Here is a 17,891-nt window from a genome sequence, read left to right as displayed (position 1 = left end):
TGTAAAGGTAGTTTCACTGCAGTGGAGGGGTGCTATACAACGAATACACCTTTCCAGAAAAAATCCGCACTGCCGCGAAGCCTCACTTTAAGATTAAATGAACACATTACCCTCACATCGATTCATCATTTTTTAAGTTTAAAAACTTGTTATACCGGCTTATATGCTCCAAGTATAGTAAATTTTAAAACGTAACATATTATCATTTGCATTCTACCGAAAGCCAAATCCTGCTACTATTAAAAGTTGCTTCCACTTCCTTTGAACCAAAAAGAATGACATTTGCACATGCCTTGTTTCAATTTAAAAAAAAATGTTGTGCAGGTTAGTTGGGTCATGACAGATATGCTCACTTTTCCTTATAATATGTGATATATACTATTCGAATTCGATTCAAAATTATTTGACCAAAATCACTATTCGCTTCGAATTCGCTTCGAACCTAAAATTTACTATTCGCACAAGCCTACAACACAGTCTATGTAAGGACAGAATTGTCGTAGGCGCATTACTTATAAATGAACCGTGCTTGCAATCAGCCAAGCCATTTTAAAAACACTGCTTTATTGTTAAATTTGGGGCTCTCACTTACTAATGCTTGAATTTTAAAAACAGCACGTAGACGAGGACGCGCTCTATTTTCCGAAAAAGACGCAATTCCATTCCCATTCCATTCAGTGCAAAAGGCACTTAATTCCATTCCCATTCCATTCCTCCAATCGTTATCCACATTCCATTCCCATTCCATTCCAGGGTGGCGAAAATGTGGAATGATTCCGGAGTCATTCCAATTCCGGAGTGGCAACTCCACAACACTGGTTGACGCCGACACCACCGATGGTCAATTTTCACATTTGATGGGGCATCTAAGGCTTTTGCTTTAATAAATGATGGTTTTTCTCTCTTGATCTTTGCACATGCGGTGCAGCTGTAAGGTATGCACTGTAACTGTCTTATCTTTTCCCGATACTCAGTGTCCTCTGATTAAAAAAAGCTCGATAAATACATTATCGTGGAACAAAACCTCAATGGTCAAGAAAGTTGTTCGCTTTAACATATCAATGATGCACTTCAAGGCATATATATGTCACAGTAAAGATCTTTTGGCAAGATTTGTTCACTGTTCAACTGCACAGATATGCAGAGCCACTGAACAGCACATTTGTAGCAGCAGTATACATATATGTCTGTCCCCATGCACGGCCTCCAGTAGCATGGGCACTATACTCAGATACAAGTCAAGAGAAAAGTGGCTTTTCATTGTCAAAGCAACCCCCTCGAGCCAATGGTGTCGTGGCCTCTTTGTGACACACTTTGTGACGCGCTTTGACACGCTGCTTTGTGACTCCTCTAGTGAGCGTGGCGCCAAGGCGGTCAGTCACGAGGTCACGATGACACGGTGACGCCATTGGCTGGAGGGGGTCCTTTGACAGCGAAAAGTCGCTTTTTCTTTTAGCTGTATCCGAGTATAGCATAGTAAACAACCATCGTACACTTCTACTGCCACAGGGTGATGGTGGTAAAAATGAGGGGTCTGCAGTTTTACAAAATTATAAAGCATAATAAATAAACTGCAGTATAAATAAAGTTGTAGAGCACGAAACGGGCAAGACCTTTCTCAATAAATAACAATGTACAAGCATGGTTTATTTCATAAACCATGGTCGCTGGTCAACTGAATAAAACAAAAATATCATCCTTTCTGTTGAATGTAGCCATGATAGATCGCCACTAGTGCAAAAATGCACAGCTTGCACTAGTGGCGCAAGGCTGGAACCATCAGCGGAGCTAGTGTTCGACCTAGCTAAGTTTTGCTAGTAGTGCCAAGCTTTTGCTGAGAGGCTAAGTTTTTGCTAGAAGTACTAAGTATGCCTAGACTTGGCTAGACATGTCACGTGACCGCCTGTTACGTGATGTGATTTTAGTTACGTGACTGGCTATCACGTGGTTTTTGGTGGGAACATGTCACGTGGCTAGCTGCTACATGGTTTATGGTGGGGACATGTCATGTGACTAGCTATTACGCAATGTTGTGTTATTTTAGCCACGTGACAAAACGTTACGCGATTTTGAAGTAAGGTGACTAGATGGTGCATGATGTTACATGAATTTTAGTCACGCAAGCAGTTACACAATGTTACGCGATTCTAGTCACGTGGCTAGTTACGTCATGTTACATGATTTTAGTCACGTGAGTGTTACGTGGTTTTTAGTCACGTAACTACTAGTTACGTTATGTTTGTCACGTGATGCTTCACACTAGTGGTGCCAAGCTTGAAGGGAGTGTGGAGCTGGGGGACCTTCGTTGTTTCTCTTTATTTTTCTATTTCTTTCCTCTCTCTGTTTATTCTAGGCCTTTCTGTCTCTGTTTATTTCTATGTTTTCTTTCTCTATGTATTTCTCGTCTTTCTCACTCTTTCTTTCTCCTTCTTGCCCTTTTTTCTCTCTCTCTATTTATCGCTTCCTTTTTCTATCTCTCTCTCTCTTTATATCTGTCTCTATCTTACTTTCTGCCTTTTTCCCTTTCTTTCTCTCTATGCTATGCTTTACTGTCTCCCCTCCTCCTTTCTCTCCTCGTCACCCTCACATAGCTTTCCGATGGTGGACGCTAGAACTTCACCTCCAACAGTAGAATGCAATAGCTCAATTGGGCCCTGTTCACATCACCTTCTCATTCGCTAGCCAGCATTCGGTTTTGCCAGGAAAAGAATGTCTGTGTGTGTAACATTGACTGTTTAAAGCGATCCTAGAATGCTTGCTTCAAGCAGAGTTGCAAAATGCCAACCACGCCATAATTCTTCCATTTGCGAATTAGTGAAGTGCCCACTACGCGTCCGTAGGCAATACCAACGTTTCTAGAACTACTTCAGTTTGAAAACTCGGCTCTGTTGTGCGGCTCCCTCGGATATGGGCCTGCCCTCGGACAGAGCGACGGGGCCACACAATAAATGGTGAAGAGCACAGGGAGGCTGTGCTGCTCAGCTTGACCCATGAGGGCCAGTTGTGAGCCGTCCAGCTAGCCGAAGACGACTACAGGGCCCAAGGACTACTGGCCACTGTCTAGGTGGGGACTGATACCCCATAAATAGCCGGACACTTATTAAAGTTTTGTCCTCTCCCGCCTACATCAAGCACTAACCTCTATCCACAGGCAGCATGTGAGAAACCTGAGCATCATGTCCACCACTGTCTCCCATCCCGAAATCGGCACGGACCTGTAAAGTGGAAAAGTAAGGACAGGCTTGATTTAGAAAGGTGACATTCTATCCCTAGATTCGCTGGAAAATGTAGATGGCTCCTCTGCATTTACACTGTATTCGAAAAACTATACACGAAGTTGTGTTTTACTTCATACCGCGCACACAGCCACGCTATGTCCTCTAAGGATTAGTCAGCAGAGGTTTGTGATCAGCATACATTAAATCACTTTTGAACTGTTAACCTCATTGCAGTGAAAAATGAGACTTCGAGAAATACTTCATTTTCGAAACTGCACTACTGAAAACAGCAATCTGGAAGTCACTTCATGTGTGTACAGTTTATACAAACGTGGACAAGAAAGAATATGATGAAATGCCTTCAGAAAAGGAAGAGTCATTTACATTTAAAGAAAGAGGCACAGTTCCTTTCAAAACAGTCCCAATCCTCCGCTATGCACATACCCAGCTAGCCTTTTCTGTTACTCTTATTTTATTTTATTTTATTTAGTACATACTGCAGTCCGAAGACCGAGCATGAGGGGCAATTAAAGAAACACAGTGAAAGAACTGAACAAGTCGTACAACAGGTTATAATAAGCACTGAAATGCATTCACATACTAACAAAGATGATTAAATATACATTTCTAGAAAAAATTGCACAAATTTGTAGAATCAGTTTTATGCACACAAAGGTACAGCAACACAACTGAGACAATGAGTTGTCATTATGTAGTATGGCAATATCACACAATGTAGCTTACAAGAAAAGATGCATGTGTTTTTCGAAGTCAGGCAAGCCACATTCTGGAAAAACATATGAAGGCAGTGCATTCCATTCGCTAACGGTTCGCGGAAAAAACGAGTGTTTGAAAAGGTTAGTGCATGCAAGTATGGTGTCAGATCATGATTGTGACTATGTCTGGTTTGCTGGGAAGAAGAGGAAGAAAGGTGTTTACCGAGTTTAAACTGCCCAAAGAAACTTGAGTGTGGTAATCGCTCTACGCTGTTTCAAGAGTGGAATGTTGTTTGTAGCCATCAGTGATATATGCAAGAAGTTTGATACAGGGGTGCAACAGCCGAATTAGGATTTGGAGCAATTTTTGGAGCAGCAAAATGTTGCTTTTGGAGCACGAAAATCCAAATTTGGAGCAGCTTACAGGAAAAAAATGCTTCATTTTTTGGCCCAAAATTCCTAATTTTGAGCAGTAGAAAAATAAGACTTACTTCTAGATAAGGAGAATACATGTACAAACTATTCAACATCAGCTAACTCGTGCGCAGTGCACGTGAGTACTGCTATTTCAATAAAAGCAGTCTGATGAACCACCCTACAGTGCGAACAATGTCGAAGTCCACATTAGCATTTTCAGAGCCTGTTAAACCATTTGAAAGGTGCTGCATGTGCTATTGTGAATCAGCCAACCTGGCAACCTCGAAATTTGGGAGATTCGTAAAGCACGAGTGAAAGGGGATGGCGAAAAAAGAAAACTGGCGTACGTTTTTGTTTACTGTTCCTCAGGGCCGCAGAAACGTCATACACCGCTCTGAATGATTGCCAGTAATTTTTTCGACGTCAGTAATCATACTAGTACTCAATATTATACAGCACGTGCACGCATGAGTAATTAAGGAACAAAATGTGCTATCTCGTGACAGCAAGTACTAGTAGCCCCTCCTACATTATAATAAGCTTTTCCACACAGCAAAGGTGTACTGCGGCAAAAATGGCTTAAAAAGTGTTCTGCACGTAATAGAATAAGGCCAGGAAATTTTAGAACCACTGTCCTTTCTTTTTCTCTCGCGGTGAGATCAGTGTTATGGTCTGCACATTTGCATTGCATTGGATGATGATGCGCAAACTGCAGGTGATTAATGCATTCTGCATCTCTAGCTAAAATTGGCGGTACTGAGAAAATTTCGAGACTGTTCGCGTATTTTGACGCAGCGTGCCGCACTTTCAACAAATTTCCCCGTTTTGGCTCCGCTTGGAGCAAAAATAAGGAATTGTGTGAAATTGGCGCAGCTGTTGCACCCCTGTTGATCTGAAGATCTATATGCAAGAAGTTTGATCTGAGATGGTGTGTTTTTTAGTTTGTGTCTAAGAAATCCCAGTTTTCTAGAGGCAGAGGAACAAGCGTCATCAATTTGGCTACCCCATGATAGTCGATTGGTAATCTTGACTCCCAAGAATTTAAAATTGCTGACTTTCATCAAGGGGACTACTATTTAAGGTGTACCTAGATGTAAAAGGGCTAACTTTATTTGGGATTCGCATAAGGACTGATTTGTTCATGTTTAACTCCATCGACCAGGTGTTGCACCAATCGGAGAGAGAATTTAGGCTGTTCTGCAGGCACTCTTGATCCTTTTCACTTTTAATTGGCTTGTAAAGAATGCAGTCACCTGCAAGAAGTTTTAAGTTTATGGCGGAGGTGTCAACTGATGAAACAATGTCATTGATGAAGATAAGAAACAAGGCAGGGCCAAGGACACTGCCCTGGGGAATTCCTGAGGTTACAGGCAGGACCTCAGAGCGACAGCTCTCAAGCTCGACAAACTTTCCGGTTGGTGAGGTAAGAGAAGATCCAATTAATTACGTTAATGGGTTGGCCTATGTTAGAAAGCCTCACGAGTAGTATATTATGACAGACACAGTCGAAAGCTCTTCTAAAATCTAAGAAGATAGCATCTATTTGGTAGACCTTATCAAGTGTTATTGCGAAGTCATGAATAGCGGTGACAAGTTGGGTGGTAGTCGAGACACCTTTCCTAAAACCATGCTGGAAAGGAGTAAAAATATTTTCTTCTAGAAAAGGCATTATGTAATGAGTAATGATGAGCTCTAAAAGTTGGCAGGGACCGGAAGTTAATGATATTGGCCGGTAGTTTTCAACATTCAGGCGATCACTTTTCTTGAATACAGGAATAGCGCACGCCGTATGCCAATCATCGGGAAGAATTGAATCATGAAACGAAAGACGAAAAAGATGGCTGAAGGCATATGCAATAGGTTCGGTGTAACGTTGAAGAAATGCATTAGGCATACCGTCTGGACCGTCAGAGGATCTAGTCTTAACATTAAGTAACAGAGAAAGGACACCTTCGACAGCTACGGTAGATATGGTAGGAAGAGAGCAATTATTTGTGTCATTATGATGTCCCTGAGTAAAAGCTGAGTGGAAATAATGATTGAACTAGTTAGCAATTTTGGTTGGATTCTTAACAATACAGCCGTTCACCAATGTCTCGGTCGGTGTTTTGTGCGTATCGCTCAAGTACGCCAGAATCTATCCGGTGTAGTTTTCAAGAAGTTAGGGAATGAGTGGTTGAAGTATCTCACCTTGGCTTCGGTTAGCCGAGTCGCAAGCTGGGCCTTCAATGAAATAAGTCTACAATGGTTTTTTTTTTTCTTTCTACCACGTTTCACTTGCGGTGCAAATGTATTATATCTCTAGTAATCCATGGGTCCTTTCTTTTTTTCCTCACTTGTTTGCTAGGCACAAAGTTACCAATGCAGTAGTGTAACGCAGTTTTTATTTCATTCCAAGCTGTCGACACATCGTCAGGAAGATTGTCGCATAAGAACCACAGATAATCCAAAATGGTCCGGTTGTCAGCCTTTGAATAATCCTTCACGACATGTCTGGTTTCTTGTCTGTGCATTTTTTTTTCACCAATAACAATAAAAACTGCTTTATGATCCGAGATGCCATCTTCAATGGAGAGTGTGTATCTATATTCATTAGAATTTAAAAACACCAGATCGAATGTAGAATGTGTGCTTTCAGCATTTCTGGTGTACTCATTAACAATCTGTACAAGATCACACATCAAGGCAATGTCAGCGAGCGGGCTCAAGATCGTTACATCAGAGCCATAGCCGGGAACATGCCAGTCAACACTGGGCAAGTTAAAATCACCTGCAAGAATCAAACGATCGTTTTTCAACAGGTACATGTGGTCATATAGCTTAGTCAGATATTCGTGTGTTGATGAGGGTGGTCTGTAGACGGCACATACGGTGAAGGAATACCCCAGCAGCTTACTTTAAGGAATAAACTTTCGTCTCGTGAATTTGTTGAAGCCAAGCCCTGATGCTATTTTTAAGGACTACTGTTACACTACCTCCTCGAGTCGGCCGGTCGCGTCTGAAGATTTAGTACGTCGGAGGAATTAGGACTGAAACATTTATACCTTTGCACAGCCAGGTTTCTGTGATTATCGTAATGTGAGGGTCGTAGGTGAGTAGGAGGCACTCGAGCTCGTGAACTTTATTAGACAAGCTTTGCGCGTTTACGTTGGCACTCCCAGATTTTTGGAAGCAGCCTGCCGAGAGCGTCAATCAGAGCCTGTAGTTTGCGGACTAAGAGCTACACACGCATTTTTTGCTTTATCCCAGACGAAAAAGTTTGCCATCAATTTTGACCTTGTCGTGAATATGAGCATAGTCCCTCAATACTTTATATATGAGTAACTGTTGAAAGCGTCGCTGGAAACCCACGATTTTAACGTTGAGCGTCCCCTGCACGCACCTTTTTCCCATCGAAGCGCTTCCCACGAAACACAAAACCTCTATAAAACGTTTAATAGAGGTTTATAGAGGTTTTAAACGTTTCAAAGCTGTCCTATAAAAGTTTTGTGTTTCATGGGTTCTGTTGGTGTCAATCCGAAAACTTGGTGCCTCTATGATCAGAGTTACCACCATGCACTCACATCGACAAGAGTCTCCGCAGGCGCACCGCCACTGCTGGTATCATCAATGCCGTCACAGTACAGGGTGGACATAGAACTCTGTTTAAGTAGCCGTTCACTGGTGACATGCATCTCGTCGTTGTGCATGCCCTCAAAGCACTCGAAGTCCCGCGAATACACGAAGCTCTCGCTCGAAGGCTGCGCCCAGTCGCTTGGTTGGCCACTGGCACAAGGCTTGTAGCTCAGGTTCGAGCCTCTTCCTTGGGAAATTGGTGCTGCAGCAAAGTCCGTGAACAGAGCCTGGGAGACGAAATACTTTTGCGGCGCAACAGCAAGTATCAGTCACGCCAAAAATTCTGAGATCGCAGTGCCTAATTTGCCATTTGTGGACTAGACCGCAAAATAAACTCCGCGACTCCGCCTTTATTCTGTGGACCAGACAACAAAATAAACTGAAGCAAGTCTGAGCGCGCGCGGGACAAAGAGACCAACGAAGACAAGCGCTGCTTGCTGTTCAGACCTAGGAAACTCTATGGTTCAGACTTGCTGTTCTGAACTTCTGACACATGCGCTTATTGATATCAGCAGCAGCTAAACCTGTTATTGGGAACGGAAGCAACTAAAGGAAGGCGCGTGTCATGATAACAAGTGACAGTGGTTCTACAATTTTCCGGCCCGTATCTATTTGTTGGTCCATTGTCTTCCCTTGCGCTGTAATCACAATTTGAAACAAAATAAAGTTCAGCTTTATTTTGTGGACCACAACAAACACGTGCCAAGGCTTCAGACTGCGCTGTAGCCCTAACAGCCCACCTCCTCTGACGACGGTTTTCTCTCACGAATGAAATATTGTAGGGGTTCATTCTGTGGTCTTCTCCCTTTACGACAGTTTCTCCCGCAAACCGCAAGATTCGCTTGCCATTTTGCGATTGAAGACGCGTATGCTTGAAAGGTTCAAAATACGAAAGGCGAAGCCCACCTTTGGCATACTTATTGCTGTTCTGACATATGGGATTATTGATATCAGTAGCACATAAACTTGTTATTGTGAATGGAAGCAGCTAGAGGAAGGCGTATCATGATAACAATTAAGTGATAGTGGTTCTAAAATTTTCTGGCCCCGATCTATCGCGTGTGGACACACTTCAGTCACTTTCACCGCAGTACACTAATGTGATGCGAAAAAGATGTGCATTGGCAAGGAGCTACTTTAGCTATTCCATAAAAGTTTTCAGGCGTTTACGACCACACAAGTACTCGTAATTATATGGCGCGTACAAGCGTATCTACAGGTCAGGGGCGTAGCCAAGGGGGGGGGGGGGTCAAACCCCCCCGAAATTTTTCAGTTTTCCTTGCACATATATACACGCACATACAAAACGCACGCACGAACATACATAAAGTATGGTTGAACCCCCGCCCCCCCCCCCCCCCCCGAAAAAAATTTCTGGCTACGCCCCTGCTACAGGTGTACTGCAGCGAAAGTGGCTTAAACGTTTCGTACACGATGGATCAAGACCATAAAATTTTATGAACGCCGTCCTTTTTTATAATTATTAATACTCACTTTCGTGGTGGCGTTAGCGCTCTTTATCGGGTTTATGGCCGCGTGCATTCGCAAGGATTTCTGAAAATTCGACTCTCCCGTGCAAATGTTAATGCACTTTTTCGCATGTCAGAGACGTACTGTAGTGAAAGTGACTGAATTAAGTGTGTCCACACGCGGTCAGGTACAGAAATTTTTAGAACCGCTGTCAACACGCTTCTTTTTGCTCCTTCCGTTCACAATGACAAGTTTATCTGCTACTGATATCAATAATTGCATATGTCAGATCGGCCGATGCACAGTCTTTTCGCAGTCGCAACCAGCCGAACCTGTGGTACCCATGTATCCTTAGAAGATCCCCTAAATATCTCTAGTTTATTTCAAAAATGCTATTTAGCTCGTAGCTTACGGCTTTTAGCAGCGCACAATATGCCTGTCCCTATATCTTTTTTCTATAGGGTAAAATCTAGGGAATTTAGTCCTATAGGTAAAAACATTGTTTTACCTGGGAAACTTACCAGCACCTAGGGAATGAGTAGCAGCGTCATTAGTGGTGGTAAAAGGGAAGGAAAAAAAAATCCAGCTTGCGTCACACCGAGCAAACCCTCTCCGGCGAAAGCAACAGTTTCCAGCTTTACTTTTATTTATTTATTTTTTTTGAGAAATTGACGGTGTATCATGGATGTACCACAAGAAAATCAGACATAACAGTTATGAGACTACGTTGCAGAGACTTGATCGACTGGACTTTTGCATTGTGAATCTCTAGAGCGTACTGTTTAACATGTTGCGAGTTCACAGTTTGAAGGTTCTTGGAAGAAGCCCTTCCAAAAGCTGGGCTTGGAATTTGAAACTGCCGGTGGGCCTCTCCTTTCACGCTACCATAATTGGTTACTTTCAGCCACAGAAGTGGCATTGTATGTGATGCCATGAGTAATTTTTTTTATGTGCAATAGCATATTAAATTTATGCGATTTCATTTTCATTTTGCATTCACATTTTTTTTACAGGTATGAGTAATCAAAGCCAATTATGGCGAATGTTCATTGTGTAGTACTTAACATCCTTTTCATAAATGCAGTAATATTGAGTAAACATATGTTACCAGTTTTTACGACGGCCAATCCCCCAGTGTGATTGGGTTGTGCCAGACAACAAAGGAACCAGACAGCCTTCAGCCATCTTGTTTTTAACTTATAAATACCGCAATCTCATCTATAGAGGAGATAGTGATAAATCCTTTTAAACATATATTTTGCCTGCCTCTCACCAGCATCACATCATTTAGGGTGCTCTGGGGCTTGGCAGTATATTTTCTATAGTTTTGAAGCTCCGGTCCTTCGTATACTGCAGAAAATAGTAAAAAAAATATCAGGTCAGTACACCTTTAGTCTAAGGCCATTGCCTTCTTTTATGTTTAGTGATCTTACTGTTATGCCTAGAAACCAAATAAAATTGATTGCAGATGACTCACGTTGTAGTTTGGATGGAAAGTCGGAGATAACATGATTTATGCTTCAATAGTTTATGAGTGCAAGAGTGCAGCATGGCTCACAACACAAGCGAAACATTTTGTCACTGTTTGCTAAGTTTGCCACCTACTGAGCCAGCGGCACACACATCTTGCTACATCGCACTTTCGAGATTCGAATAGAGGTTAAGGCAACGAAACAGATATATATTTATAAAAAGTGCAGATCAATGTGCCTACACTTGTAGCACATAACATTCGTAAGAAATGACCAAGATTTTCCCTTTTTTTCCGTAAATGGTATAAACGTCTCCGGGAAAGCAATCCTAGGCCTTTTCCATAGTAAAAGCACTTTGCTAAAATTGAGGCAAACACTGTCGTAGTGGACACACATATCATTTTATTTCATAAAAATACACCATTTTCTTATTGTTCTTCATTGTGTCTTACCAAGAACAAAAAAAAATGCAGCCGTGTTATCATTTTCTTTACAATTAAATGCAAAAGGCTGAAGGCTGCTTCAGCACTACATGTAAAGTTTCAGCTTTTCATGAGATATCCAGGCTGGTCTACATGTGCCAGATCAACCAAGCAATGAGATCAACTAGGCAAAGCCACTTTCACATTCCACCACAAATAACGTCTTTCCTAGCCAGCCATTGTATAACGTGTCAGGATTGCACACCCGAGCTAAATAACACATCCGCCATTAAGAAGAGCAAAACACGAATCACCCGCGAAATCATAGAAGCAGAACGCATTTCCTATCTGGGGTATAATTGTGTAAGCGTGCCATCCCTAAAACTAACTGATAAAGAGTTGGCATTCCTACGCATGTGTAGTGAATGACGTCTGCGTCGGACAGCATAAATATGTGTGAATTTTTTCCAATAAAGGTTGTTGCAAGTTCAGCGCTCGTCGTCGTCGTTAGTGTACCGTCCATTGTGTTTTTTGCGCTGCAGTGTGCCATAATTATGCACCAACAAGCCCAACTCGACACTTTAATCAAATAACGTCTCAGTTAATTAGAAATGTGTCCGGTCTCCATCCACTCATTGCCGCTGCATGCTCAAGTAGTAGTCACAACAAAAACAGTTAGAAAAAGACATAATTATGCATTATTTTGCACAAGAAGCAAGCTCTAGCACAAATGCTCAGTTGTACTTCCAGCATATTACACCCTTAATTATCTTTATGAATGAATAAATGTCATCATTAAATGGTCCAGTTGTTAACTGTGTCGTTGCATCAGTTATACATTAGGCATGTACTATCAACTTTTTTTTTTTACGTATGACAGCTGTTCTCCAGCAAAGTTGCATGTAGTGATGGGACATACTGAAGTGCTAGTCTAATTTACTTGGCAACCTTCACCATCCTGAGCCTGCTTTCTACAAGCTCTTTCTAATGCTTTGTTTGGTCATTTTAACATAAAAGCATTTCTTGAATAGGTTGCCGAAGGTGAAGGTGAAGGTTGGTGAATAGGTTGGCGCACACATCTGGCATCCACAAAAGTAGAGTCCGGAAAGCACGTGACCTCTCCCACCGGAGCCGATGTTGGCACCAACAACTGCCACGGCAACCACTTGCAGCCGCGGCTTAGGAGAAGGGAAACCTCGTTGGAGTTTGCAGCACCCCTTCGTAACAACAACAAATCCAAAGGAAACGCTTTTATGTCCTCATCTCAAATATGCTTACAGATTCTCAACAACTTTTCTTCTCACTCTGGTAGCAGATACAAAAGCACACGTGAAAACTCATGTTGAAAGGTGCTCAGGGTCAACAGCCTCCTATAACGCAGAGACGACCAAGCTCAGTCAAAGGCATCGCTGGCTCAGACCGATAACGTTCAATCATAATCCTCGTGCTGCGTGCGTGCATGCCTAGTGAGTGTGCTCTTGCTGGCAGTCGCGTAGGAGCACTTGATGCACTTGAAAGGCCTGTCACCAGTGTGAATCCGCAAGTGCTTCACCATGTCCGAACAACGTGACGTGGCGTATGAACACATGGAGCACGCGTAACGCTTGTCGGCTTCATGGTGTACGATGTGACGATTGTAGGCGTTCTTGTCGGTTGTATCGTACGAGCACCTCCTGCACCTGTACCGTTTTTCAGCAGTGTGCGACGGCATGTGACGCCTCAGGTTTCTAAGGTACGTGAACCTTTGGGCGCAGATTGAGCACTCGTACTTCTTCTCTCCGCTATGCACCAGCAGGTGGTCCTTCAAACAACGCTGCGTTTTCGCCGTGTGAGGACACAGGTGGCAGTACAACAGCCGGCTGTTCTCTCTCGAAGGGGCATTGTCGCAGCTGCTCTCCTCAACGCAGTCTGGCTCTTTCTTGCAGATGTCCACGATGAACCCCATTGTCGGTTCTCCATGTTCACTCGATAAAGCAACTGGAGTGAAAGAATGAAAATTCTCCCATGTTTCACTTACAGAAACACAGGTAACTATAGCGTGACAAATAGGAAAAAAAGTTATTGAGGGCTGCATTGTTAAAAAGATACCGAGACCAATTTTCATCTTTTTCTTTAATTATGCAGCTGCAACTCCACAGTGATTGACATGAAACCCTAAACAGTGGCCGAAGGAAGCAAAATAACAGGCATATTAGCCAGAATGCTTAACGTGTCGAGAAAACGGCAGCCATGGTCGGTTGGGAAAACCCTGATGCACAAATCAAAGCTCACAGGACTAGCGCTAGTCCTGTGTGCAGTCTTATCCGTCTCTACGTCACGCTGTTTTTAACTATGGATACGTACCAACTGGCTCGCATTCACTGGCTTTTAGGATCAAAGCTGTCGTCAATAGTGCACTATCATTGCTGATAGCTTTAACGGGTTGAAATGGAAAAGAAGTTGAGCTTGGGCAGCACATTCCAAGAAAAATGACCGCGGACGACCGTGTTGAATGAAAAGTATAACCTCAAACCCAGACAACTGCGAATGGCTGGTGCGCCTAGATTTCAGCGACACAAATGTCTTGCGACCTCTAGCCCCCCTGGCAGAACGACTCATGCATCGGCACACTTCCTGCGACAATGAATGGAAAAGCTACAAGAGTCAACGCGTACACTTTAAAAAGAAAAGTGATCTATGTTCTCATCCACTATATTTAAGCTGGGGAAAGGAAACGAATGCATTATTCATATAAGCAAAACAAGACAAATTAGATCATAGAGTGCCTTCGACTTATTCTCTCCTTTTCCCACATGCTTGCGAAAGTGTGAAATAGTTGTGTTGAACCTACACTCACCAAGTATGTTTGTGTCGTTACTCTATATGTATTTCTAAACTCTGCCAGAATACCTTCCATTCATTGTCATGAGAAGTTGTCAGAGTGCCTTATGTTGATGTAGAAAGTATTCGCATCAACACGCCTTACGCCAGGAAGCCACGCGCTTCAAGATAGTCATGTTAAATCTGATACTCTTACTAACTTGCTCCGCATCCATGGTTCTGTCACATGCACCAACATTGAGGCAACAGCTACTAAAAAAAAAAAAAGAAGAAGCAGGAAATGGTGATACAGAATTGATGTGTCAGTACTTGAAGTAGACAAGTTTTCAACTTGGAATTTTAATATTGCCAGCTCGTGAGGGTTAATGGAAGAATATATATTAAAAAAAAAAGACAAGAAGAAAAAGACAAAAGCATAGTTCACAACAGTCCCTTTGTCTTTTTTTCTCAATTTCGTTTTTGTTCCAATTTTCCTCAAGCATTGAAAATGCATGAAATTATGAGTAACTTTTAAGAGCACTGTTCTGCCTAGTGTGGTCAGAATTAGCACATCAATATTACATGGAAGAAGCATCACAAGAAAATTAATTTAGAGGCTGTTAAAAAAATTCTAGCTGCTGTGCTGTACGCAACATGAATAATAAAATCAGCTTAAATCACGCAACCAACAATCTTACACTTGGCAAACAGCAAAGTAACACAAGTTTGCAACAATGTCGCCAACAAACAATCCTTTGAATCAGCCCACTAAATGCACGGCAGACTGCTGAACATGTCTGAACATTGAAATTTTCACTCCCACACAGAATGTTTTTAAAACTGTGGTATTGAACACCAAACCCAGTTGAGAATGTACCTTCAGCATTTTAGAACAGGTGAACAGCGGCCACGGTAAAGAGGCCAAATATTGTAAGCTACAATAACAAGCGTCAGATGTATTCAAGTGCCAGGTCCCTGAAGCCACAAAGGGAAAATATCTATGAAAATTGACCACAACAAAATTTTTTATAGTCTCACCATTCCTAACCAACACTGTCTGCACTGCACAAGATATTGTCACCAACCACTTGGCCTATCATGTAGACTTTGAGTGGACATTTCAATTGAAAGGCTTTATAAATTAGGCTTACAGTGCACTAAAATAACACAAGAGGTATAGCAGCTAGACAAAAAAAAAAATTTTGTTTTTTGTTTACAACGTTATTTCTTGTATAGCATTGGGTTTAGAAGCTTACTGAATGCTTTAACTTACGCATGCTCTTGTACATTTGAAAGAGGTATTTATATACTTGCAAAAGCAATGGTATACTATTGCTTTTGCAATGGTATACCATTGTCAGCACTGTCACCATTCTGTCAGCAATTTAATTTAGTAGTTGTGTTATGACACGTGTCATAATGCAACTACTAAATTAAATTGCTGACAGAATTTGACTACAAAGATGCTGTTCACAAATTACTGATAAGTGGCTTTAAAGTTTAACTGCTTCAGTTGAGAGAGACCACAGAAACAGTAGAGATGAAAGCCACTCTAACAAAACACGCTACTGTAAACACTGCATGCTGCACATAGTCAGCAAATATCATAGCATTTTTTTAAAAAATGACAATCATAAATTAATACTCGGGTGGCTCTAAGAAAAAAGTCCTTTAAACCAAGCTTCAGCCTACTATTAGGCTGAAGCTTGGTTTTATGCTTGTATGAATACAAGCATAAAAATTTTCTTCAACACTGGAACCAAAACAGTTGCAAGCCCATCCCTATTGAAACATTCCACATGCGTTCCAATAATCCCATGCGTTGTCCGTAAAATTGCCGTGGCAATTGAATGGAATCTGTACGGAATTCATGTATACCCTGTAAAACTGTACGGAAATCATGAGGTTCAATCAGAGTGGTATATGGAATGCATAAATAGGGATGGTTGTTCATCTTCCTTTAGGGAGTCCGTGTTTGCAGCAAAGGGTCCTTTACTGAAACAGCACCAATTCTGCTTGTAAGATGAGTCTTGCAGGGAGGTGTTTAGCCTTGAAAGGAAACAATGAAGACATATAACTTTCAGTGCTAACGCAAATCATGTCACTTACATTACAATACACAAGAAAGCCAAATATGTAATGCTGTGTATTCATCTTTAGTGCTAGCTCTTTTACTTGGCTACAGCTTGCAGCAAAAAGGAATGAAGAACACAATTTTACTGAATTAATGATGAAGTGAGAAGAGCAAACCAAAGAAGATATGTACCAAGATCATGTACCAAGATTGCATGTACCAAGACATGAAGCAGCCACACAGTTGCGACGAACACTCCTGCAGCAGCACAGTTTGGTCAAAATACTTGAATTTCGGCGTGCCATACTTTTTGTCCTTTCCGGCTTTTCATGCATGAGTGCGAAAAATTTGGGCGTGCAAGAAAAACACTGAAATTAATGAATGAAGGCGAATGTTCTTGCACACAAGCAAGATATTGAAAACATGAATAAACAGACACAGCTGCAAATTGAAGTTCACTTAAACACCGTGGTTGTGCCTTTGAGCAGCACTCCAGTTCCCTGCACAAATGGTCCCGACAGAACATTGCCCACTTGAACACGGAATGTCTGGTTTGACAAGCCACTTTCTATTACATTTAATATTCTACCATGTAGGCCTAAGTGTGAGAGGTCCCTCAATATTCCAAATCACCGCATTTTAGGCTTTTTCCATATTGAGGAATACACAAAGAAAGATCTGCTTGTGGACAAAAGCTTCAGAAATTTGTTCCTTGATACAGGGGCGGATCCAGGCGCTTGCTTTGGGGGGGGCGGTTGGTTGTTGGGGGGGGGGGAGAGGGGGGAGGGGGGCGTTGCCCAACTTTAAAACTTCACGTTAGTAACCAAATGCTCATTATTTTTGTTCTCAGTTGCATTGCTCAGTGCCATTTCATTATCTAAAATTTCGCATATTTCCGCTAAACATTGGGGAACACGTATCAGTGTTGTTGGTAAGAGGAGGGTGAAAGAGGGAAGGGCAGGCCACCTGCTAGATAAATGAGTATTCCCACAACGGCGAGCTCTAGTATTCCTTGAACGTAGTTTCGGAGTAAGCCTCCCTTTGTTACCCCGCCCCCTCCTCCCCATTGCCTTTTTTTCTGGCCGGTCGTGTTGCCAGAAAATGCCCTTTCTATCTCCGCAGCCTAAGGACGGTCAAACGGAGCTTTCGGAGTCGCGCTCGATTATACCCCGCGCACGTGCTCTCGGAGGCTTGCTCGGTACTTCGGCGAATATAATTCACAGCACCACTGCCTGCCTTCCTTCTTTTTTTTTTTTTGGACCAGCCGCTGAAGGTTGACTAAAAGGTAACTTGTTCTGCACGCTTTGTGGGACCACGGCCGGGCTAGACTGCACGTGCGCGCTCAAGCGCGCACGTGCAGTCTAGCCCGGCCGTGGTGGGACGAAAGATGCCAGTTTGAATGACACAGAACAGACTCCTGTCTCTGAGAAAAAGATGGGAGAATTTGAAGACCCCTCGCTTTGCTGAAGAGCTGATGGCCCTGGGAGTGGGGAGGAAACTTTAGCTCGCTTCCATAAAGGCAGCAGTTGCTTTAGCAAAATAGTTGAGGCTTGTGCTCGTCGGTGCCTATTTGAAAGATGCAGGACGCAGAAGAAATCTTTTCTAGAAAGCCTGTTTCGCTCTTAACAAAAGCGCTGGGCTGTGTGAGGGGTGCTTCCCTAGTCTCGGATTGGGATGGACACAGCGAC

At 42.5% G+C, this 17,891-nt stretch overlaps 2 protein-coding genes across 5 annotated transcripts in view; both read right to left on the bottom strand.

Annotated features, from left to right (window-relative positions):
• Positions 1–8,336, bottom strand: part of LOC119372569 (zinc finger protein 157) — a 40,676-nt gene extending 32,340 nt beyond the window's left edge. The window contains exons 1-2 of one of the 4 annotated variants that reach the window (XM_037643047.2): positions 7,915–8,336; positions 3,140–3,215 (exon numbers count right to left, since the gene is read on the bottom strand). In XM_037643047.2, coding sequence (XP_037498975.1) covers positions 3,140–3,215; positions 7,915–8,040 — 202 coding nt within the window. In that variant the 5' untranslated portion in view covers positions 8,041–8,336. The remainder of the gene's footprint in view (positions 1–3,139; positions 3,216–7,914) is intronic. The other 3 variants (XM_037643046.2, XM_049419938.1, XM_037643045.2) reach the window with 3 other exon arrangements.
• A 4,423-nt stretch (positions 8,337–12,759) lies between these two features.
• LOC119406815 (zinc finger protein 674) lies at positions 12,760–13,275 on the bottom strand. Its single transcript, XM_037673549.1, has one exon. The coding sequence runs from the start codon at positions 13,273–13,275 to the stop codon at positions 12,760–12,762; it is 516 nt and encodes a 171-aa protein (XP_037529477.1).
• Positions 13,276–17,891: the final 4,616 nt, after the last annotated feature.

This window comes from Rhipicephalus sanguineus, chromosome 10 (assembly GCF_013339695.2).
Source record: "Rhipicephalus sanguineus isolate Rsan-2018 chromosome 10, BIME_Rsan_1.4, whole genome shotgun sequence".
Taxonomy (NCBI): domain Eukaryota; kingdom Metazoa; phylum Arthropoda; class Arachnida; order Ixodida; family Ixodidae; genus Rhipicephalus; species Rhipicephalus sanguineus.
This window is presented reverse-complemented; position numbering and strand designations above follow the sequence as displayed.